The sequence below is a fragment of the Trichomycterus rosablanca genome, chromosome 3, assembly GCF_030014385.1.
Source record: "Trichomycterus rosablanca isolate fTriRos1 chromosome 3, fTriRos1.hap1, whole genome shotgun sequence".
Lineage (NCBI taxonomy): Eukaryota > Metazoa > Chordata > Actinopteri > Siluriformes > Trichomycteridae > Trichomycterus > Trichomycterus rosablanca.
Genome location: NC_085990.1, coordinates 52,249,793 through 52,273,546, shown reverse-complemented (window position 1 = coordinate 52,273,546; position 23,754 = coordinate 52,249,793). Strand labels below are relative to the sequence as shown.

Here is a 23,754-nt window from a genome sequence, read left to right as displayed (position 1 = left end):
ACACACCACTGGGTTTTAAATCAAGTTATTTATACTTTATATAATCTACATTCTGATTGTTGGACTGGTTCACATTATATACAGTGTATCACAAAAGTGAGTACACCCCTCACATTTCTGCAAATATTTTATTATATCTTTTCATGGGACAACACTATAGACATGACACTTGGATATAACTTAGAGTAGTCAGTGTACAACTTGTATAGCAGTGTAGATTTACTGTCTTCTGAAAATAACTCAACACACAGCCATTAAGGTCTAAATAGCTGCAACATAAGTGAGTACACCCCACAGTGAACATGTCCAAATTGTGCCCAAAGTGTCAATATTTTGTGTGACCACCATTATTATCCAGCACTGCCTTAACCCTCCTGGGCATGGAATTCACCAGAGCTGCACAGGTTGCTACTGGAATCCTCTTCCACTCCTCCATGATGACATCACGGAGCTGGTGGATGTTAGACACCTTGAACTCCTCCACCTTCCACTTGAGGATGCGCCACAGGTGCTCAATTGGGTTTAGTCCATCACCTTTACCTTCAGCTTCCTCAGCAAGGCAGTTGTCATCTTGGAGGTTGTGTTTGGGGTCGTTATCCTGTTGGAAAACTGCCATGAGGCCCAGTTTTCGAAGGGAGGGGATCATGCTCTGTTTCAGAATGTCACAGTACATGTTGGAATTCATGTTTCCCTCAATGACCTGCAGCTCCCCAGTGCCAGCAACACTCATGCAGCCCAAGACCATGATGCTACCACCACCATGCTTGACTGTAGGCAAGATACAGTTGTCTTGGTACTTCTCACCATCTGAGCCAAACAAGTTTATCTTGGTCTCGTCAGACCACAGGGCATTCCAGTAATCCATGTTCTTGGACTGCTTGTCTTCAGCAAACTGTTTGCGGGCTTTCTTGTGCGTCAGCTTCCTTCTGGGATGACGAGCATGCAGACCGAGTTGATGCAGTGTGCGGCGTATGGTCTGAGCACTGACAGGCTGACCTCCCACGTCTTCAACCTCTGCAGCAATGCTGGCAGCACTCATGTGTCTATTTTTTAAAGCCAACCTCTGGATATGACGCCGAACACGTGGACTCAACTTCTTTGGTCGACCCTGGCGAAGCCTCTTCCGAGTGGAACCTGTCCTGGAAAACCGCTGTATGACCTCGGCCACCATGCTGTAGCTCAGTTTCAGGGTGTTAGCAATCTTCTTATAGCCCAGGCCATCTTTGTGGAGAGCAACAATTCTATTTCTCACATCCTCAGAGAGTTTTTTGCCATGAGGTGCCATGTTGAATATCCAGTGGCCAGTATGAGAGAATTGTACCCAAAACACCAAATTTAACAGCCCTGCTCCCCATTTACACCTGGGACCTTGACACATGACACCAGGGAGGGACAACGACACATTTGGGCACAATTTGGACATGTTCACTGTGGGGTGTACTCACTTATGTTGCCAGCTATTTAGACATTAATGGCTGTGTGTTGAGTTATTTTCAGAAGACAGTAAATCTACACTGCTATACAAGCTGTACACTGACTACTCTAAGTTATATCCAAGTTTCATGTCTATAGTGTTGTCCCATGAAAAGATATAATGAAATATTTGCAGAAATGTGAGGGGTGTACTCACTTTTGTGATACACTGTATGCATATCATGCTGTCATGTATGTACTTATGTACTGTATATGTGTTGGCGTTTGCATATCATCCCACTGACTCTTGATCCTGATAGGGTGTCAAATCCAATTCTTTCTAAAGCTAAAGTTTGAACTGCAGGCAGGTCAGTCAGGTCAGTCAGGCACATGCACTCTGTACCTAAAAGCCACACTGTTGTAATGCTTGCAGAATGAGACCTGGTATCGTCTTGCTGAAATAACTATGAACTTTTTTGGGGGAAAAGGTTGCCTTGATGGCAGCATGTCTCTCTAATATAATAATAATAATTATATAATCTGTATTCTGAATGTTGAACTGGTTCACATTGCTGGGGCCAGTAATAGTTCAGTGGTTAAGGTACTAGACTAGTAAACAGAAGGTTGCCGGTTCAAGCCCCACCACCACCAACTTGCCACTGTTGGGTCCCTAAGCAAGGCCCTTAACCCTCAATTGCTCATTGTGTTCTGCTCACTGTGTAAGTCGCTTTGGATAAAAGCGTCTGCTAAATGCTGAAAATGTAAATGTTTATGCTTAGTTTCACTGCCATGTTTCCATTACAGTGTTTTTATTAGATAAAGTCATAGTGAACAGTTCATTACAAGCACTAACATGTTTATCAGATATTAAAATGTGTAATCAGTATTTCATAGTTATTTCTGATCACATTACTCTAGTTATAATAAGATAATGAGAGAGTTTCACTTTTGTACTGGGACATGATGCAAAATCATTGCAAATAATGCAAAATCTAAATCATTATACAACATTATACGCAGATCCACATGCAGTCTGACTCCATAGTGGCACAAAACAGCTTCTGTTTATGATTTTAATTCATAATGGCTCCATCGTTAATGATTTTAATATTATAAACATAAAGTTTGCTGACTTTTCCCTGAGAGAATCTTGCGCATGCGCGGTGTGTGATTCTCAGCCGTCTGAGCTCTAGTGTACCATACAGTGACTTTTCGGTTATTAATTAATCGATTTATTAATGATCTCCCTAACTAGGTGTTTAAAATGTCTGTAGACTGTTTTCTTAAATTTAACACAATTACTAATAGTAAATAGACCCTACTACAGCATGGGTTCCCATTGTTTTAATGCTAACGGCCCACCCAAAACTCCCGTTTCTCACAGGATTAACTAAACCTGGTCATTTAACATGCAAATGTTGTATTTTTGGGGCTCTATATAAAGTAAATAATCATTTTTATATAAAAGAAAGCAGAATAAAGACGAATTTATTTCCAGAAGGTGTGTTTTATGCTTTATGCTATATTCAAACGCGCTTGTGATCGGGGTTGCCAGGTCCAGTAATATCCAACCCAAAGTCTGTATAAAACCCGCATTTCAGAAGCTAAAACTGGCCCAAACTCTTAAGATGTTTCAGATTTTTAAAGAATATAAGTAACAAAACTACCCTTATAACTACTACTACTCTTAAATCTTATGTTAATCTAACTTTTATGGAGCATTTTGCCTACAGCTTTATTGTTATTAGTGTTGTTCATTTTTATCATTATATAATCAATAATATTATCAGATTGGACTAGGGTCGCCAACTTTCAGAACTGGAAATAAGGAACACCCTGGGCTGGCGGGTTGGCGGAAGGCAAAGGTGGGTTGGCGGGTGTTTACCTGAGCGGCGTGGGTGTGGGGAAGGGGGGGTAGGCGGTTAGGGTTGCACCTATAAAAAATATAACGGGTCTTACACCGTCATAAGAACATTATCAAAATGTTTTATTTAGGCTGTTTAACATTTATTATTTTTAGTCTTTATAATAATAAATCAGAACCATATTTTAGGCAAAACAACATGCATAAAGAACATCATGTAACATTTTCTCTCAATAGTGCAAACAACATTTTTACATAATCCATCTACACGAGGACATGTACTCCTTCAAGAATTCTTTAAATGTGCAAAACAGCAATTTTACTTTTCTTAAAAAAAATATAAAATGCTGAACATTTCTCACACTTTTCCATAAATACTTGGATACTTTTTTTAGTCTTGTTTAGTTGATGTATTACGGTGGGCACTGTTCGGAATAAACTCAACTGTGTGGCATCTTTGGCTGGCATGTTACTTTTTTGTATTATATTTTGTTAGAATTTCATATCACATGTACACTGTCAATTTGATATTTTCTTCCACAAACTAGTTTAAACTAGTTTAAGTCATTTTAGTTAATCAAACTAGATTTCTTCCTAGGGTCATTTTTGCTGTAGTTCAGCTTCTTCCAGTGTGGAAGTCTCAGTCTAATCTGCAGCATTTCTCTCCCCTTGATAAAAACACAGAATAAAGCTCGTCCTGTATCAGTTTAATACAGAACACGACGTTTAGTTTCCAAATAAGGAACGATTCCGTATTTTACGGGGCGGTTGGTAACCCTAGATTGGAAGAAACTTACAAACATATGATCCTAACAAATTGATTAGCTGATGTCTAACTGTGTTTAAACCAAAGCTAGTTAACCTTACAGTCTGTTTCAGGCTGTTTTCAAACTAGTTCAAATTAGGGGTTACAATTTGTCCTGAAAGCTAACTAGATGTTAACTCAGTGGGTAGCACTGTCGCTTTACAGCAAGAAGGTCTCGGGTTCGATTCCCAGATCTAGCGGACCAAATCCTTCGTGTGGAGTTTGCATGTTCTCCCCGTGTCTGTGTGGGTTTCCTCCCGGAGCTCCGGTTTCCTCCCACAGTACAAAGACGTGCAAGTGAGGTGAATTGGAGACACTTAATTGTCCATGACTGTGTTTGATATTAAAAACATGAACTGATGAATCTTGTGTAACCAGTAACTACCTGTCCTGCCATTAATCTAACCAAAGAAAACATGATGTTTAAAACCTAATAAATAAATAAAATGTCTTAAAACAGGGGTGTACAAAGTAGCAAGTTCTAAAAATATTATGGAATATGGCTCACACATGAAATTTGCGCTTGACTGTTTTATACATTTTAGTTTTAACACTAGACATTCGACACTTGAACAAGACAGCACAAAAAAAGCATAATGTACGACGACACTGAAACTATCTAACTAACTAAACCACCATTATACCCAGCTAACTAATGTTAATTGGTCTTTTAATAAGCTTAATAATTTAATTACATAACAAGCTTAAAAACACCCATCAATTTTCCTCCTTATTATCCCTCTTTATACAGAGCTGACTAAGAAGCAATCTGAGGCTGCTGCTTTGAGTATGAGCTGCTTTATTTTGTAACAAATCGCATTGATTTTGCTAACTTTAACACACTAGAAGTGATTTGATATACCTCACGTGAGTGTTCCAACCCTTATTATGTTTTTTCTGTATGTGGCCCTCATTAAAAAAAGTTAGGACACTGCTAACTAATGTTTAAGGCTTGAGTGTGATTATAACCGATGTCTGAATGTTCGTAACCCTTGACTCTTTACCTCTTCCGTGTGTTACAGATGTGTGTAACAGCACTGATCTTCCAGAGGTGGAAATCATCAGTTTGCTGGAGGAGCAGCTCCCTCACTATCAGCTGAGAGCAGACAGCATATACGGCTATGACCACGACGACTGGCTCCACACGCCGCTCATTCCCCCTGATATTAACCTCGACCTGACTGTCGAGCAGATCGAGGAGACCCTCAAATACTTCCGTAAGCACCTTCACTCATACACAGACTCCATGCATTTATCTTGTGTGCATTTGTATATGTATCAGGGTTTGCATATCAACCCATTGACTCTAGATCCTGAGAGGGTGTCTGATCCAAGTTTAATAAATTAAATGTAATAAGTTCATGAGTAGAGAATTGGATCTGTAGTTAGTTAGTTACAAGTCTGCATTGTTGCAGATTTTTATTTACATTATTTGTGATAGCAAAGTTCAGGTCCCGAGCGCTGAATCATGTTACACAGAGGTACACAGAAGTTGATTTAATGATATATCTAAAGGTGTGGTCAGCAACCTTTAGAATCTTCTCATGATTTCAAACATTTTACCTTTACAAACCCAGTTCTAAAAAAACGTGATTTTTTTTAAATGCAATAAGAACAAGAATCTGTGATTTGTTCATTTTTTTAACCTTAATTTATCTGACACAAGTACAGAGTACAGATTTATAATGTATTTACTGAACTACAACAAACACCTTGGGGCGGCACGGTGGCTAAGTGGGTAGCACTGTCGCCTCACAGCAAGAAGGTCCTGGGTTCGATCCCCAGGTGGGGCGGTCCGGGTCCTTTCTCTTTGGAGTTTGCATGTTCTCCCCGTGCCTGTGTGGGTTTACTCCGGGGCTCCGGTTTCCTCCCACAGTCCAAAGACGTGCAAGTGAGGTGAACTGGAGATACTGAATTGTCCATGACTGTGCTTGATATTACCCTGTCATGAATGTAACCAAAAGTGTCAAACATGACGTTAAAATCTTAATAAACAAACAAACAAACAACAAATGTCTTCATGAAAAATTGGGACATCCAATTAAAAAAAAAACAGGACCCACTGAAGGGATTATATCTCCCGACTGGCGTGGGAATGCTGGGGAGGAGCTGGAAGAAGTTGTAAAGGAACAGTGAGGCCTGGGCTGCTTTGCCCTGTTGTCGCTACTGGAACAACAGGCCCGACCTGGTTGGCATCATCCAGGCTTTGTGGCAGAATATAAAGATTTGGACATCCAGTTTTTTTGCCCATTCTTGCTTGACAGTTACTTAATAGTTTGTGGTCGTAATTGTCTGACTTTCTTCTTCATGTTGTGCCGTACATTCTTGATAGGAGACAGATTTGAACTGCAGGCAGGTCAGTCAAGCACATGCCACACTGTTATAGTGCTTTCAGAATGAGGCCTGGCATCGTCTTGATGAAATAACCATTAACTTTTGGGGGAGAAAAGTTGCCTTGATTGGCAGCATTTGTCTTTCTAAAAATGTTGGAAAGGCTTTTCTTCATAATTTGTCAGTTAAATAAAGGTTATTAGTTATGATCAGCCAATAAGCTTTTAGAGTAAAGTAGTGAGAGAACCAGTTATATAAACATAAACAGTAGATAACTGCTTATAATTATTATCATTATTAAGTGCCGTCAAGTCGATTCCATTAATTTAGTTATGGTGGATGGTGCTTTTTCAGAACATCCCGTCTTCTGTTTGGGTCTTTATTCCTCAAATTGTATCCATCCATCTTGTTGCTGGATGTGTTCTTCCTCTTTTACCTTCAACTCTTCTGAGTCTTTTTCTTATTATTTGGTACTTCTCATAATGTGTCCGTAATAAAGGAGCTTCAGTTTGGTATACGCCTCTGGGTCAATGGTACCTTCACAGGAATGCAAGTCGCCCATGCCATGCTGTCGGCACTGATGCACTCCTATACCATGATCATGTTGGCTTTTGCACCTTTTGCTGAGTCTGGATGGTCCTGTTTGTCTTTGGCATGGAGATCCACATCTCTGTTTTCCAAATACAGTTGAAATGTGGACTTATCTGACCACAGCACATGTCTCCTCTGTCTTTCGGTCCACCTGAGATGACCTCAGGTCCAGAGAACTCAGATCATTTCTGTGTAGAATAGAAAAATTGATTTATAGGTTGCATTTCTTAATGTACCAGACTGTGTTAAGTAACAATGGTTTTCTGAAGTACTCCCGAGCTCATGTGGATATATTTATCACAGTAGCATGACAGATGTGCTCATGATGTGCCTATCAGACAACCGGCCAGGCCGGTAGCACAGCTGGAATTTGAACTCGATACTCAAGCTTTGTGCGTTGGAGGGCTTATCGGATCACTGCTCCAGCTGAGTGCCCCGCCCGGTCTATTTTTAACGTTGGAATAATAAATGCTGACATTACCTGAGATAAGCGAGTCCTGCAGTTTCTCTATCATGTACAGTGTATCACAAAAGTGAGTACACCCCTCACATTTCTGCAGATATTTAAGTATATCTTTTCATGGGACAACACTGACAAAATGACACTTTGACACAATGAAAAGTAGTCTGTGTGCAGCTTATATAACAGTGTAAATTTATTCTTCCCTCAAAATAACTCAATATACAGCCATTAATGTCTAAACCACCGGCAACAAAAGTGAGTACACCCCTAAGAGACTACACCCCTAAATGTCCAAATTGAGCACTGCTTGTCATTTTCCCTCCAAAATGTCATGTGATTTGTTAGTGTTACTAGGTCTCAGGTATGCATAGGGAGCAGGTGTGTTCAATTTAGTAGTACAGCTCTCACACTCTCTCATACTGGTCACTGAAAGTTCCAACATGGCACCTCATGGCAAAGAACTCTCTGAGGATCTTAAAAGACGAATTGTTGCGCTACATGAAGATGGCCAAGGCTACAAGAAGATTGCCAACACCCTGAAACTGAGCTGCAGCACAGTGGCCAAGATCATCCAGCGTTTTAAAAGAGCAGGGTCCACTCAGAACAGACCTCGCGTTGGTCGTCCAAAGAAGCTGAGTGCACGTGCTCAGCGTCACATCCAACTGCTGTCTTTGAAAGATAGGCGCAGGAGTGCTGTCAGCATTGCTGCAGAGATTGAAAAGGTGGGGGGTCAGCCTGTCAGTGCTCAGACCATACGCCGCACACTACATCAAATTGGTCTGCATGGCTGTCACCCCATAAGGAAGCCTCTTCTGAAGTCTCTACACAAGAAAGCCCGCAAACAGTTTGCTGAAGGCATGTCAACAAAGGACATGGATTACTGGAACCATGTCCTATGGTCTGATGAGACCAAGATTAATTTGTTTGGTTCAGATGGTCTCAAGCATGTGTGGCGGCAATCAGGTGAGGAGTACAAAGATAAGTGTGTCATGCCTACAGTCAAGCATGGTGGTGGGAATGCCATGGTCTGGGGCTGCATGAGTGCAGCAGGTGTTGGGGAGTTACATTTCATTGAGGGACACATGAACTCCAATATGTACTGTGAAATACTGAAGCAGAGCATGATCCCCTCCCTCCGGAATCTGGGTCGCAGGGCAGTGTTCCAGCATGATAATGACCCCAAACACACCTCTAAGACGACCACTGCTTTATTGAAGAGGCTGAGGGTAAAGGTGATGGACTGGCCAAGCATGTCTCCAGACCTAAACCCAATAGAACATCTTTGGGGCATCCTCAAGCGGAAGGTGGAGGAGCGCAAAGTCTCGAATATCCGCCAGCTCCGTGATGTCGTCATGGAGGAGTGGAAAAGCATTCCAGTGGCAACCTGTAAAGCTCTGGTAAACTCCATGCCCAGGAGAGTTAAGGCAGTTCTGGGAAATAATGGTGGCCACACAAAATATTGACACTTCAGGAACTTTCACTAAGGGGTGTACTCACTTTTGTTGCCGGTGGTTTAGACATTAATGGCTGTATATTGAGTTATTTTGAGGGAGGAATAAATTTACACTGTTATATAAGCTGCACACAGACTACTTTTCATTGTGTCAAAGTGTCATTTTGTCAGTGTTGTCCCATGAAAAGATATACTTAAATATCTGCAGAAATGTGAGGGGTGTACTCACTTTTGTGATACACTGTATGTCTGGGTTCTTATTGTGCAGTTTTAATCATCAGTGCACCCTTGGAAGTTTGGTAGGGGAATTCACAGCTGTTTCACACTTCTCTGTTTAGAGATAATGGCTCTCACTGTGGTTTGCTTAAGTCCCAGAGCCTAAGATACAGTTTTATGATCCTATCCAGACAGACTTTTTTTTTAAATCTCTTTCTGACTTTCTTTTGATTGTTGCTTACTGTCCTGCTTGTGGAGAGCTTTTAGCTTCACCTCGTATTGCTGGACAGGTTTAGTTATCTTTTTTTACGCAGGGCCAGTTGGTGTTAGATTATTAATTTCTGTCAGTAAATGTATTTTGCACTACTCAGGTTTTATATTATTATGATAATTGTTGTTAATATATTATCCTAACTTTAGACAAAGATTTAAACAGCCAAAATGAAACCCCAATATTGGTATACCAGGTATGCCCAGTGGGGAGGAAGCCCCGGGGTAGACCCAGGACCCGCTGGAGGGATTATATATCCCGACTGGTGTGGAATCATCTGGGGAGGAGCTGGTAGAAGTTGTGCAGGAGCAGTGAGGCCTGGGCTGATTTGCCCTGTTGTCACTACAACCCTGAAATGGACAAGCAGAGATGATGATGATATTGGTTGGGCCCTGAAGGTCCTCATTCTTAGGATTGTGCTTAGGGACTTAGCCCAACCTGGTTGGCATCATCCAGGCTTTGTGGCAGCTTATAAAGCTTAAATCACTTGTAAAGATGATGTCAACCAGGGTGTGTCTGTGGTTCCATAAGCCTTAAATGCTTAATGAGACAATTAAGCCTCATTAAGCATTTAAGGCTTAATGAGGTTTAATTGCTGCTATCCAGCCACACCTATTTCTATATATATATATATATATATATATATATATATATATATGTACAGTGTATCACAAAAGTGAGTACACCCCTCACATTTCTGCAAATATTTCATTATATCTTTTCATGGGACAACACTATAGACATGAAACTTGGATATAACTTAGAGTAGTCAGTGTACAACTTGTATAGCAGTGTAGATTTACTGTCTTCTGAAAATAACTCAACACACAGCCATTAATGTCTAAATAGCTGGCAACATAAGTGAGTACACCCCACAGTGAACATGTCCAAATTGTGCCCAATTGTGTCGTTGTCCCTCCCTGGTGTCATGTGTCAAGGTCCCAGGTGTAAATGGGGAGCAGGGCTGTTAAATTTGGTGTTTTGGGTACAATTCTCTCATACTGGCCACTGGATATTCAACATGGCACCTCATGGCAAAGAACTCTCTGAGGATGTGAGAAATAGAATTGTTGCTCTCCACAAAGATGGCCTGGGCTATAAGAAGATTGCTAACACCCTGAAACTGAGCTACGGCATGGTGGCCAAGGTCATACAGCGGTTTTCCAGGACAGGTTCCACTCGGAACAGGCTTCGCCAGGGTCGACCAAAGAAGTTGAGTCCACGTGTTCGGCGTCATATCCAGAGGTTGGCTTTAAAAAATAGACACATGAGTGCTGCCAGCATTGCTGCAGAGGTTGAAGACGTGGGAGGTCAGCCTGTCAGTGCTCAGACCATACGCCGCACACTGCATCAACTCGGTCTGCATGGTCGTCATCCCAGAAGGAAGCTGACGCACAAGAAAGCCCGCAAACAGTTTGCTGAAGACAAGCAGTCCAAGAACATGGATTACTGGAATGCCCTGTGGTCTGACGAGACCAAGATAAACTTGTTTGGCTCAGATGGTGTCCAGCATGTGTGGCGGCGCCCTGGTGAGAAGTACCAAGACAACTGTATCTTGCCTACAGTCAAGCATGGTGGTGGTAGCATCATGGTCTTGGGCTGCATGAGTGTTGCTGGCACTGGGGAGCTGCGGTTCATTGAGGGAAACATGAATTCCAACATGTACTGTGACATTCTGAAACAGAGCATGATCCCCTCCCTTCGAAAACTGGGCCTCATGGCAGTTTTCCAACAGGATAACGACCCCAAACACAACCTCCAAGATGACAACTGCCTTGCTGAGGAAGCTGAAGGTAAAGGTGATGGACTAAACCCAATTGAGCACCTGTGGCGCATCCTCAAGTGGAAGGTGGAGGAGTTCAAGGTGTCTAACATCCACCAGCTCCGTGATGTCATCATGGAGGAGTGGAAGAGGATTCCAGTAGCAACCTGTGCAGCTCTGGTGAATTCCATGCCCAGGAGGGTTAAGGCAGTGCTGGATAATAATGGTGGTCACACAAAATATTGACACTTTGGGCACAATTTGGACATGTTCACTGTGGGGTGTACTCACTTATGTTGCCAGCTATTTAGACATTAATGGCTGTGTGTTGAGTTATTTTCAGAAGACAGTAAATCTACACTGCTATACAAGCTGTACACTGACTACTCTAAGTTATATCCAAGTTTCATGTCTATAGTGTTGTCCCATGAAAAGGTATAATGAAATATTTGCAGAAATGTGAGGGGTGTACTCACTTTTGTGATACACTGTATATATGAGCGTTCTTCAAAAAGTTTAACCCTTTTTTAAAACTATATTTATTAAGAATTTCAAAAACAAACTCCATCACTGTTCTACACAGTCGCCTTCCGATGCATTTTTCCAGCGTCGTACCAACTTTTTAATACCGTCAGCAAAAAATATTTTTGGTTGAGCTCGTAGTCACTGATGCAGCGCTGATTTCACATCATCATCACATGAAAATCTTCTTCCCCTTAAAGCTTCTTTGAGCGTCCAAAAGGGTGGAAATCAGATGGAGCTAAATCCGGACTATAAGACACGACTGATCACTACTCCTCCCACCCTCACTGCTTATAACCAAAATATAAAAGTGAGGAAACTTTTTATTGATCCTTCGTGTGAATGTATATGGCGGGCAAGACCGTTGCCATTAACCTTGGTAGAACCAAATCTAGTTTCATATTTTATTATTTTATATTTATTATTTATTTTATTTTATATTTATTATTATTTTATTATTTTATATTTCACATCACTATATTGAGATATATGATGGAGGGGAAGGAAAAAGTAATCTACTCTTGACCTAGCTCTACAGATCTCATTAATTTTCATTATTTGTTACCATTGAGGTAGTGCTGGGCGGTATGACGGTACGTTCGGTATACCGGCTTCAATTATTCGTACGGTATGGATTTCTCTTAGTTTATACAATTGCTGTAGACTTCAGATATAGGAACATGTGGGCAGCATTTAGGTCTGCGTTTTTTGTTGCAAGATTAAAAATCTAATAACAAACAAGCAGAAATTATACGGATCGTATTTTAATTTTCTGAATTCAACATTTTCTATCACTTCACCCGAAAATAAGCGTGCGAGCGTGTGCATGACTGACATGCGTGTATTTGCTTTATAAAGAGCGGGAAGTCGGGCAGGAGTTTTAAGAAAAAAGAAAATAATGACACTGCATCCCCTGTTGTTCTGACTTATATATATATATATAACAATATGGGGAAGGGATTCCCGTACTGTACACCGGGGTCATATTAGCTATAGAAATCTATAGAAAATCTATAGAATTGCACGGACTGATTCTACAGTAAGCAAGGAACAAACAACAATCAAAGAGATTTCAAAAGGATCTTTGTTCAGTTTTGGTTAACGCCATTTCTTAAATGCGAGGTTCATCTGGTGCAACTGCGGCCCCTGCTGGCTGACTGATGGCGCCTGCACAGGGCTGAGGAATAATGCTGATGGGGGTGTGGCCCTCCGTACACAGTGCTCGTCGGTGTATGAACTCGACTCGTGCAGGTGAAAAATGCAGTCTGTACTGACTGTACGTGCCGGAGGGGGCGCATGTCAGTTGAGAGGCGTCCTCAGTCGGCGGTGAGGGTCGAATCAGTATAGAGGACGCAATCAGGGTAATTGGACACGACTAGATTAGGGGAGAAAAATCGGGGAAAAAAAAAACAAAAGCGATTGAAGAATGGTGTTTTTTTTTACATTATATCAACACTGAAGTAAGCTGGAAGTGGAGCTGTACATAGTTGCCCACTTTCCTACAACAGATCTGTGGTCATGTTGTACAATAGAGCAATACCTCAGTATAACAGTATAACGATTACACTGGGAGAACTAAGGGAATTGTTTAATACTTACATAATAAAATGTTATGGTTTTTGGCATCAACGTTCTGTTTTTATTACGTTGCAGTTTGCACAATAAAAATTGTTTACATTCTGCAACTGTTGCATTTATATTTATACCTTTATATATTGAGTCATTTTGTGAGGCCGAGCAAATCTTACAGTTCTCAAAACCTCCGTTATATATACACATGATGAAATAAAAGTGCTTAATGTTTTATGTACTCTCGAAAAAAGAATAAGCCAAAGACCTACATAAAATCCCAGTCATATAAAAAAATACTGTGATATACCGTGAAACCGTCATAATTCTGAAAAATACCGTGATACAAATTTTTGGCCATACCGCCCAGCCCTACATTGGAGCCTGACTGACCTGGAATCAGCTGGAGAGAGAGTAAGCAAATGAGAGTCTGAAGAAGAGAAGTTGTGCAACAGCACAAGCATTCAAACAAATGCACACACTGGAGTCGGAGCCGGTTGCTGTGGCAACCTTTTCAGAGGGAGGTACCATGGAAATGAAGAGAGCCGGAGGAAGGAGGACGGGAGAGGGGTCAGATGCCGACGCTCATCGATGTAGCGCGCTCCGATTGGCCGCTCATGTAGGAAGTGGCTTCTCCTGAGCGCCACTGATGCAACCTTGACTACATCAGCTGCCGAGTGTGAAGCGTTCCTGCGCAACACTGCTGCTTCTCGTCCCCCCGCCGTATCTCACCCACCTTCCGTGGGCTGTCGCTCGGCTCAGAAGAGGCTCGCCGGCGGTGGAGAGGATGGGCCGCTGGGGGAGATGGTGCGCATTTGTGACCTCGGGGGCCGGCCAGCAGGAGATGAGAGTCACGGCTGAAGGAGACTGAGCATGCAGACGTTCGTGGAGGCTGACTACTATGAGCTGGACTGGTATTATGAAGAATGCGCTGACGGTAAGACCGAAAGTCTTTAGGGGCGTAGGTTCCTTTAGAAAAGGATTTGTAGGTGCAGCAGTGTGAGTGGGAGACGTGATGAAGTGACACACCGAAGGCTTGGCTAATTTAAAAGTCATTTGTGTAATATAGTAAGACGAATATGAGGAATGCGAGCGCGCCGAGTGGTCCTGATGCCGAGGATGCTGAGAGGCATCACTACAGCAGGTCGTAAACTTTCATCCCAGCCTCGTATTGCGTCAGATACAGCGCGGCCTGTTCGCGTCTTGTTTTCTGCAGTTGCCAACACACGGTTTTATTTTGACAGTCTGTGTTGGTGCTGTAACCAAATGAACTCGAGAGTCTGTTGACAGTAACCAAGGTGAACTATGGGCGAGTGGAGGTAAAATGCATGCCTTTACATGTAAATGAGAAGGTTCCACAGTGATCACGAGTATTGCAAGCTTGATTTTTGCATAATGAAGTGCACATAAATAGATGCTGTGTATACAGACAGAAAATGATTTTATGATTTTAAAGCTTTACTAGAGTTCAGAAAGGCTTGTGTGGCATGATGGAAAGAGCCACACTGTTTGTAACAGGAGTTCCTGAGTTCCAGGGTTTGAATCCAGGCCTGGACTCACAAATACATCACAGTTTGAGCAATTAAGGGTTAAAAGCCTTGCTGAGGGGTCCAACAGTGGCAACTTGGTGTTGGTGGGGCTTGACTTGGCAACCTTCTGCTTACTAATCCAGCTCCTTAACCTCTAAGCGACCACAGTCCTACAGAAGGCGAATGGTGTTATATGAACCTAGCTAATGGGGACATATCAGTAAACCCTTAGTACCGGTCCAGATCTGGGGTAAAAACTGTGTCAAATCAAATATGCAGATGAATGATTGGCTGCAACGATCCCAAACGGGAGCAGCCGAAAGGAATCAGGTCAGCCTTCTTCTGTAACACACTTTAAACATGTCTTTTAAGGCCAGTGAAGATACTCTTATTTAGTTGCTGATATATTGCTGATATATACACCGACCAGGCATAACATTCTGAGCACTGACAGGTGAAGTGAATAACACTGATTATCTCTTCATCACAGCACCTGTTAGTGGGGGGATATATTACGCAGCAAGTGACATTTTATCCTCAAAGTTGATGTTAGAAGCAGGAAAAATGGGCGAGCGTGAGGATCTGAATGAGTTTGATGAGGGCCAAAGTGTGATGGCTAGACGACCGGGTCAGAGCATCTCCAAAACTGCAGCTCTTGTGGGGTGTGTCCCGGTCTGCAGTGGTCAGTATCTATCAAAAGTGCTCCAAGGAAGGAACAGTGGTGACCGGCGACAGGGTCATGGGCGGCCAAGGCTCAGTGATGCACGTGTGGTCCGATGCAACAGACGAGCTCCTGTAGCTCAAACTGCTGAAGAAGTTCATGCTGGTTCTGATAGAAAGGTGTCAGAATACACAGAGCATCACAGTCTGTTGTGTATGGGGCAGCAAAAGGGGAACCGACACAATATTAGGAGGGTGGTCATAATGTTATGCCTGATTGATGTATATGATCAAGATTTTAACAAGTACATGTTATAAATATAGCCAATTATTTAATAAGGTGGCGGTAAACGGTACGTTATTTATCACTAGTCCAGTACCTTAAACACTAAGCTTTCACTGCCCTTCACTTTGAAATTAATGAGTGATTTCTTTTAGCTGCACAGAAAATCATTCATTTCCATGTTTGATTTGGCACAGTTTTTACGCCCTTCCTGAGTCCTGACACAACCCTCCTATTTATCCGGGCTTGGGACCTGCACTAATGGTGCAATTACATCTTTGGCATTAACAGAAGCTTTTATCCGAAGTGACTTACAGTACTGTGACAGTATATTGTCTAAGCCAGTGGTTCTCAAACTGTGGTACGCGTACCACTGGTGGTACGTGAAGCAGCATGAGGTGGTACGCCAGATAATCTCGGAAAAGTAATTACATGGACCGAAAAAATAAATCATTTAGTAATTATAAATAAAAAATAATATGAAACAAAATGTGTAAATTACTAATAAAATCTGTTTAAAAGTTCTTATAATTCTGTTTTAATAAAATCAGTTTAATTAAAACAAGTTGTATTTAAACTAATGTTTAAATATTTTAAAAATATTCGGGGCTACGCAGACACCGTACTTCATTAAGTCTATACGTCACGTTCGCAGTTTCCATCTCGAAATTTCCGAAACGTTATTAGTAAAGTTATCAGTAAAGTTATCAGTAAAGTTATCAGTAAAGTTATCAGTAAAGTTATCAGTAAAGTTATCAGTAAAGTTATCAGTAAAGTTATCAGTAAAGTTATCAGTAAAGTTATCAGTAGCTCTCTCGCTTTTGTCAGAGCAGATCTGTGTTTGAATCTCACTGATCTCGTTCCTGACATCACCAGGCTGCTCCGCTAAACAGGCGCACTCACTCAAATCCGAAAACACTTTCAGTATCGCGGAGAATGAGCGAGCGACACACACACACACATGCACGCACACACACACACACACACACACACACACACACAGAGAGAGAGAGAGAGAGAGAGAGAGAGCTAGTAGTATAATGACAAATAATTCAGAAATAAACTATAAACTTGTTTAATTAGGTTAAATCTGATTATTTTATTGTGCTTATGTTTTAAAGCAGAATCAAACTCAGTCACATCTTTGTACAAGAAAGGATTTTTCTAAAACTTAATGAAATGCAACCACAGTCTGTCTCTTCCCTGTAGTTTTTTGCCTTTTGAAATTAATCTTTCTTATTTAAGTGATGTTTGAATTAGGCCTACATTTAATGCAAATTTGATGTTAATATCGGGGATGTCTTATAGTTTACCTAGCAGCGCGAAGATTCACTTTTTGAACGGCTCTTTAAAAGGAACCAAGCCAAAATACCCGGCTCCTGTCAAGAAGCCATAATTCCCATCACTGCCTATATATATATATATATATACACAGTATATACACACACACACCTAATTAATGTGTGCTATATGTGGTTCTGTGATGAGAGACATAGGTGGTACTTGGAAGTTTTGGTTTGACAATGGGTGGTACTCGGTCTAAAAAGTTTGAGTACCACTGGTCTAAGCAATTGAGTGTAAAGGGCCTTGCTGAAGGGCAGTGGTGGGGCCTGAACTAGTGACCTTTCGATTACTAGTCCAGTACCTTAACCACTAGGCTACAGCTGCGTTGTTGCACTGATGTGGCTCTTAATGGCTATGTTCACGTCCCACCATGCACCTTCTGTATTCGTGAGCCAAGGGAACCCCAGAACTTGCGCGGAGTGTACCATTATGCCACACCAGTTCACCAGAAGTACTAAATAATAACTAGTTCTAACATTTACATTGTTCTAGCGGAAATTGTCTTGAGTAGTTGTTGGTGCACGTGAGAGTTTAGCGTGTGTATTGTAGTAAAGCGTGGGAGAGCCCTCTTCATTCATCTCTGTGATGCTAAATCGAGCTGCCTTTTTTACCCCTTGACGCTTCAGTACTTCTTTTTTAGGCGTAAAAAGGCGTGGAGAGGCGTACAGCAAAAGCTTAATTGTTGTTACGGCTACACAAAAGAATCCCATTCATCATCGTCCTGCCTTTCAGTTCGGCCATTGTCGGGCGAGTTTCCTAGCACAGGCAGCCAGTGAATGGTCACCACAACAGCTCGAACAATGCAAATAGTATTGTGAAGACAAAAATCATTGTGTGGTTAGGAACTACAAGAGGACTGAAAGCTACTGTGCAGTAAAATAAATAAAAAAATGGAAATAAAAAGAGGACAGTCAGTCAGCGATTTTCCAAACCCATGTTACGGTTGCTCACAGGCACAGTTTATTTATTCATTTATTTATTCATTAGGATTTTAACGTCATGTTTTACACTTTGGTTACATTCATGACAGGAACGGTAGCTACTCATTACACAAGATTCATCAGTTCAAGTTTAATATCAAACACAGTCATGGACAATTTTGTATCTACATTTCACCTCACTTACACACTTAGGGTCTGTTCAAAAACCTAGTGAGCTTCCTACTACCTACCTGATCAGCTGCCTCAGTAGAGAGGATTCTGATCAGACACTGAACTCATAAGGCAGATTATTTAGACGCTCTACTTATATAGAGATTATGGCGAGTACGTCATCGCAGTTTTAGCTTACTAAGCTAACACAGTTAGCCTCAGGACGTTCAACCCACTAGCACGCCAGCTAACGTCTCCCTCCGTGTACCGAAAGCGCTTAAAATGTCCCTGACGAGCCCGAATTTACAGATAAACGACACTTGTGCACCTTTATACACATTAAACATCAGTGAGAATTTATTTACATTTGAAAAGAACTCTGTTGGTTGCTCCGCATTATACTCGTCCACTATGTTTGTCATTTTTTGTGAGAAAAGTCATGCCGCACTGAATGCTGGGATTGCCTTCAGCGCTGAGGAGGCGTCGGACGCTCCCTCGTCATTCAGTCAGATCATCACTCAGAATTAAGGCGCCTCAGTAGGAGCGTTTTAGGGAATCTAAGTATTTAGGCATGCCCTCTTCTCGGGAGTGTAGGATGATGGGAAATATGTATGTAGGATGTAGAGAGAGAGATAGGTTGTTGAACAGACGTGTGAGAGGAAACCCAGATAGACACGGGGAGAACATGCAAACTCCACACAGAAAGGACCCGGACCGCTCTACCTGGGAATCGAACCCAGGACCTTCTTGCTGTGGTTTTTAACCATGTTTTAAGAAAACCATGAGCAGTAACTCTAAAAGTCTTTGTTGAATAACGTCTATCACTCCTTTTTTTGCTTAATGTAAAGCTTAAGGCCTCTTTTATATACAGTAATGAGCCAAAACATTAGGACCCCACAACACTGTCAGTCATGGATTCTCGCTTAGGTGAACTGAAGAAACAAAATTAAACTGATGAATAAAGGGTAACCAGTAACTACCTGTTGTGTCATGAATGGAACCAAAGTAGAAAATACCACCTTAAAATCCTAATAAATAAATAAATAACTTTATATTTGAAGTACTTAAGGTAGCTTTAAAGCTGGACACTTATTTACATTACATTTTATCCAAAGTGACTCACAGTAGTGACAGTGTACAGTCTAAGCAGTTGAGGGTTAAGGGCCTTGCTCAAGGGCCCAACAGTAGCAACCAGGCGATGGTGGGGCTTGTACCAACAACCTTCTTATTACTTAATCACTTGGCTAACAGTTTACATTTTATCCAAAGCGACTCACTGTCTAAGCAATTGAGGGTTGAGGGCCTTGCTCAAGGGCCCAACAGTAGCAGCCAGGCGATGGTGGGGCTTGAACCCACAACCTTCTGATTACTAGTCCAGTACCTTAACCACTACGCTACAGCTGCACTAACAGTTTACATTTACGGCATTTAGCAGATGCTTTTATCCAGCACTTATAGTCTAAGCAATTGAGGGTTAAGGGCCTTGCTTAAGGGCCCAACAGTAGCAGCCAGGCGATGGTGGGGCTTGAACCCACAACCTTCTTATTACTTAACCACTTGGCTAACAGTTTACATTTTATCCAAAGCGACTCACTGTCTAAGCAATTGAGGGTTGAGGGTCTGGCTCAAGGGCACAACAGTGGCAACCTGGCAGTGGTGGGGTTTGAACCAACAACCTTCTGATTACTAGTCCAGTATGGCGGCACGGTGGCTAAGTGGGTAGCACTGTCGCCTCACAGCAAGAAGGTCCTGGGTTCGATCCCCAGGTGGGGCGGTCCGGGTCCTTTCTGTGTAGAGTTTGCATGTTCTCCCCGTGTCCGCGTGGGTTTCCTCCGGGAGCTCCGGTTTCCTCCCACAGTCCAAAGACGTGCAAGTGAGGTGAATTAGAGATATTGAATTGTCCATGAGTGTGTTTGATATAAATTTGTGTAATGTGTAACTATCGTTCCTGTCATGAATGTAATGGAAGTGTAAAACATGACGTTAAAATCCTAATAAACAAACAAATAAAGCGACTTACAGTCTGAGCAATTGAGGGTTAAGGGCCTTGCTTAAGGGCCCAACAGTGGCAACCTGGCAGTGGTGGGGTTTGAACCTTCTGCTTACTAGGCCGGTACCTTAACCGCTAGGCTACAGCTGCCCTACTTTTGTTGTCCAAACTTTGCCCCAATTGTTTTCTGAAATATAACGAACAGTGCAACAAAATGTTATTTTTTACTATTTATTACTTTGCTTTAGAGGTCGTGTTTGCTTTTTCTGCTTTAATAATCAGCAAAAAACATAATTTGGCAATGTGTGCTTATACATTTTGCACAATGTTGTATGTGTGTACAAGGTTTATGTTATTCTTATCATATTTTCAGTGTGAGACAAAGATAATTGTCTGATTAGATGCAAAGCCAATTGTTTTTTTAAACCTAAACCGTGTTGTGTTTGCAGTTACAAAGACTAATTTGTATTTATTTAGTATATCTGGTATAAGTTGGTGCATTCAGGACTAACTGCAGCTCTGGGCGCTGGAGTAAACACTGTTTGCAGTGAACCTGCGGTGTTTGCATTTTGCATGGCTGCAAGGAAACAAGACTCACCTGGGGATATCAGGTGGCCACACCCACCCGACAGGTGTAGCCAACACAGCTAACAGGTTGCTATGGTGCGTCAGTGGAAGGAACCATCGTGCTGTGTAAAGACAGGGGTGTTTGCTTCATTCATAGAGGTCTGTAGTTTGAAAATGGGATTATAATTTGGTGGTGTTTGTGGAGAAACGTTGATTTGAAGAACTTTGAGCTGTACATTTATATTAAATCACTAAATTAAGGGTTTTATTATTGTTTAAATTTGATCAGGATGTCCTCCACCCCTGTTAGAACTTTGCTCAGGTAAATGGTAGGGCCATGGGTTTGAGTCATGACCCGTTGGCAGGTGTGGGCACTGGGCAGTGCTGGCTGTGTGTTGGCTTGTTAGTCTGACAAGCCTAGATGGACGAACATGACAGCTCTGGTGTTGGACTGCAGGCCAGGTCACCTGTCCGGGTATCACTAGGCTGTAAGGACCATGGAATTGAATTTCCCGAGCTTGACGGAGGAATGCTACGAGTACGACTCCTCTGAGGCACTGGACTGTTCGGCCGAGTCCAGCGCCGCCGGTTCGAACCATGGGCACGAAGACGCCGACGATGAGCGCGAAGACGCCGAGCCTTACACTCTGGAGGAAGGTACGGTTGGTTTGGGTTGCACTCGGTTCTTGCGTCCTGGTGTCGTTGCTTTCCAGTTCAGCTTGTATCCATGATGCTGTTTACATTTCTGCTAGCCAAACACTCGCTGTGGAACAGGTTAGTCCTAATATGATATGTAGGATAGACACAGAAGCACCCATGGGACAGGCTGGTCTCATTTTGCATTGGTTGGGTGTGTGAGATGTTCCGTCTGAGATTTGATTCTTATCAGCCAACGTCTTGTAATGACTAACAGGACTGGCCCAGGACTGGGTTTTATCTCTTTTACTGGGCTTAATGGTTGTGAGAATCCTACAGTTCCCAGGAATATTAGAAAAAGCCAAACTTCAACCTTTAATCTTAGAGTTTAACTTTATTAGATGTTATCACACGCTGTCAGTGGGCGTGTTGGTGAGATATGACCGTCTGTTTATTGTCTCTTCGGTATGTAAATAAAAATGCTTTACATTTACATCTGTGGTATTTAGCAGACGCTTTGATCCCAAGCGGTTTACAAGTACGACTGAGGGTCAAGGGCCTTGCTCCGGGGTCCAATAGTGGCATTTTGGATGTCTTGAGTTTAAAGCATGAACCAACAGCCTTAATAATAGGACTTAAACCGACACCCGGCAACCATATGTTTATTATTCGGGTACCTTAACCACTGGGCAACGACTGCCCTTATTGTGACCCCCATGTGACCTTTATGTAAAAGTGTTTGATATAAATGCACGACACACTCACAGAGACTTCACATTATCTAAAGAATATATCACATCATGCTTGTAGTGGACATTTTCATCCTGTGACTGATAAGTTTGACTGCATCTATTAAAAAAAGTACATGGAACAGTCGTCTCTAGCCAAGTTCTGAAAGAAACCCTTTTTTTTCTGGATGGCCAGAATGGTCACCAATGTGTAAACATGGCATTAAACAAGAAACAACAACAGCTAGATGGCCAGACACATGAAACAGTAAAAAAAAAAAAAATTTTTTAATAATACTAGACAAAATCCAGGAATTGCAGAATGAAATCAGACTACCGTAAATTAGAAAGAGCTGAAACATGGACGATGTTGTCCGCAGTCGAGCTAGCTTTGTGAATCCACACACCAAATGTAGTAAGAGAGTTTTGCAGCAGTAAAGGCAGAAATACAAATCAGATATTCGGATATGACTAGATTGGGAGTAAAAATGTGAAAAATACAAATTAGAAGATGTTTGACTCCCATTGTGGAGGGGGCGGCACGGTGACTCGGTGGGTAGCACTATCGCCTCACAGCAAGAAGGTCCTGGGTTCGATCGCCAGGTGGGGCGGTCCGGGTCCTTTCTGTGTGGAGTTTGCATGTTCTCCCCGTGTCTGTGTGGGTTTCCTCCGGGAGCTCCGGTTTCCTCCCACAGTCCAAAAACGTGCAAGTGAGGTGAATTGGAGATACTAAATTGTCCATGACTGTGTTTGATATTAAACTTGTGAACTGATGAATCTTGTGTGATGAGTAACTACCGTTCCTGTCATGAATGTAACCAAAGTGTAAAACATGACGTTAAAATCCTAATAAACAAACAAACAAACCCACTGTGGAAGCTTTTCTTTGACGTTTTACTTAAGGTTTGTCTTATAAAGTGGACAGTAAGTAAACCACCATGTATGTGCTGTATCGGCCAGTTTATATTTGCTCACTTGTGGTCCTGTTATAGATATTTCTACTGTTTTCATTAATGTATGGACTAGATTGGAGCCGAGTTGTGCCTGTTGGTAATTCTACACCTACGAACTGCACAAAAAAGTGACCTTTAATTGTACCTGCATCGTTTTAAAGAGGTTTTTAAGTAGAAACGGCTATTATGATTGTGAATAAATCCAGACTGATGGCATTATTATTATTATTGTGTGTGCAGTTCTGTGTGCTGAACGAGTGGGCCAGATGACTAAGACGTACAATGACATAGACGCCGTTACACGTTTGCTTGAGGAGGTAAGTGACTTGTAGCTTTGTTTAGGTGTGTGTGGGATGGGTGGAAAGGTTATTCAGGGCTGGGAAAAGCAGCGTGCCGCCGTAGGTCACTCGTACACCTTGTGCTAAAGCTCTTTTATTAAAGTTTTGCTGATAATGGAAAATACACAGACAGTTGTGGCTTATGTAAATACCTGGATCTCTTTTTCTAAAATAGAATAACAAACGTCCAACACTGAATGTTCTGCTTACACTGCAGTATCTCTACAAGGACGTCCTTTCATTTTCTAAAACAAACAGGAAATGTGCCTCTAATCTTAGTTACATAGTAAAATGAATCGTATCTTCTAACGTAAACACTGTCGGCTTGTTCATGCTGAACGTGTAGGTTAAATTTCTAAGATATAATTCTAAGAT

General features: G+C 41.9%; 1 protein-coding gene across 3 annotated transcripts in view; it reads left to right on the top strand.

Annotated features, from left to right (window-relative positions):
• Nucleotides 1-23,754, top strand: part of trak1a (trafficking protein, kinesin binding 1a) — a 79,501-nt gene that overhangs the window by 21,870 nt on the left and 33,877 nt on the right. For 2 of the 3 annotated variants that reach the window (XM_062991447.1, XM_062991445.1), the window contains exons 2-3: nt 5,105-5,299; nt 23,282-23,358. In XM_062991447.1, coding sequence (XP_062847517.1) covers nt 23,308-23,358 — 51 coding nt within the window. In that variant the 5' untranslated portion in view covers nt 5,105-5,299; nt 23,282-23,307. Of the gene's footprint in view, nt 1-5,104; nt 5,300-13,829; nt 14,198-23,281; nt 23,359-23,754 lie in introns of those variants that run through there. The other variant, XM_062991446.1, reaches the window with a different exon arrangement.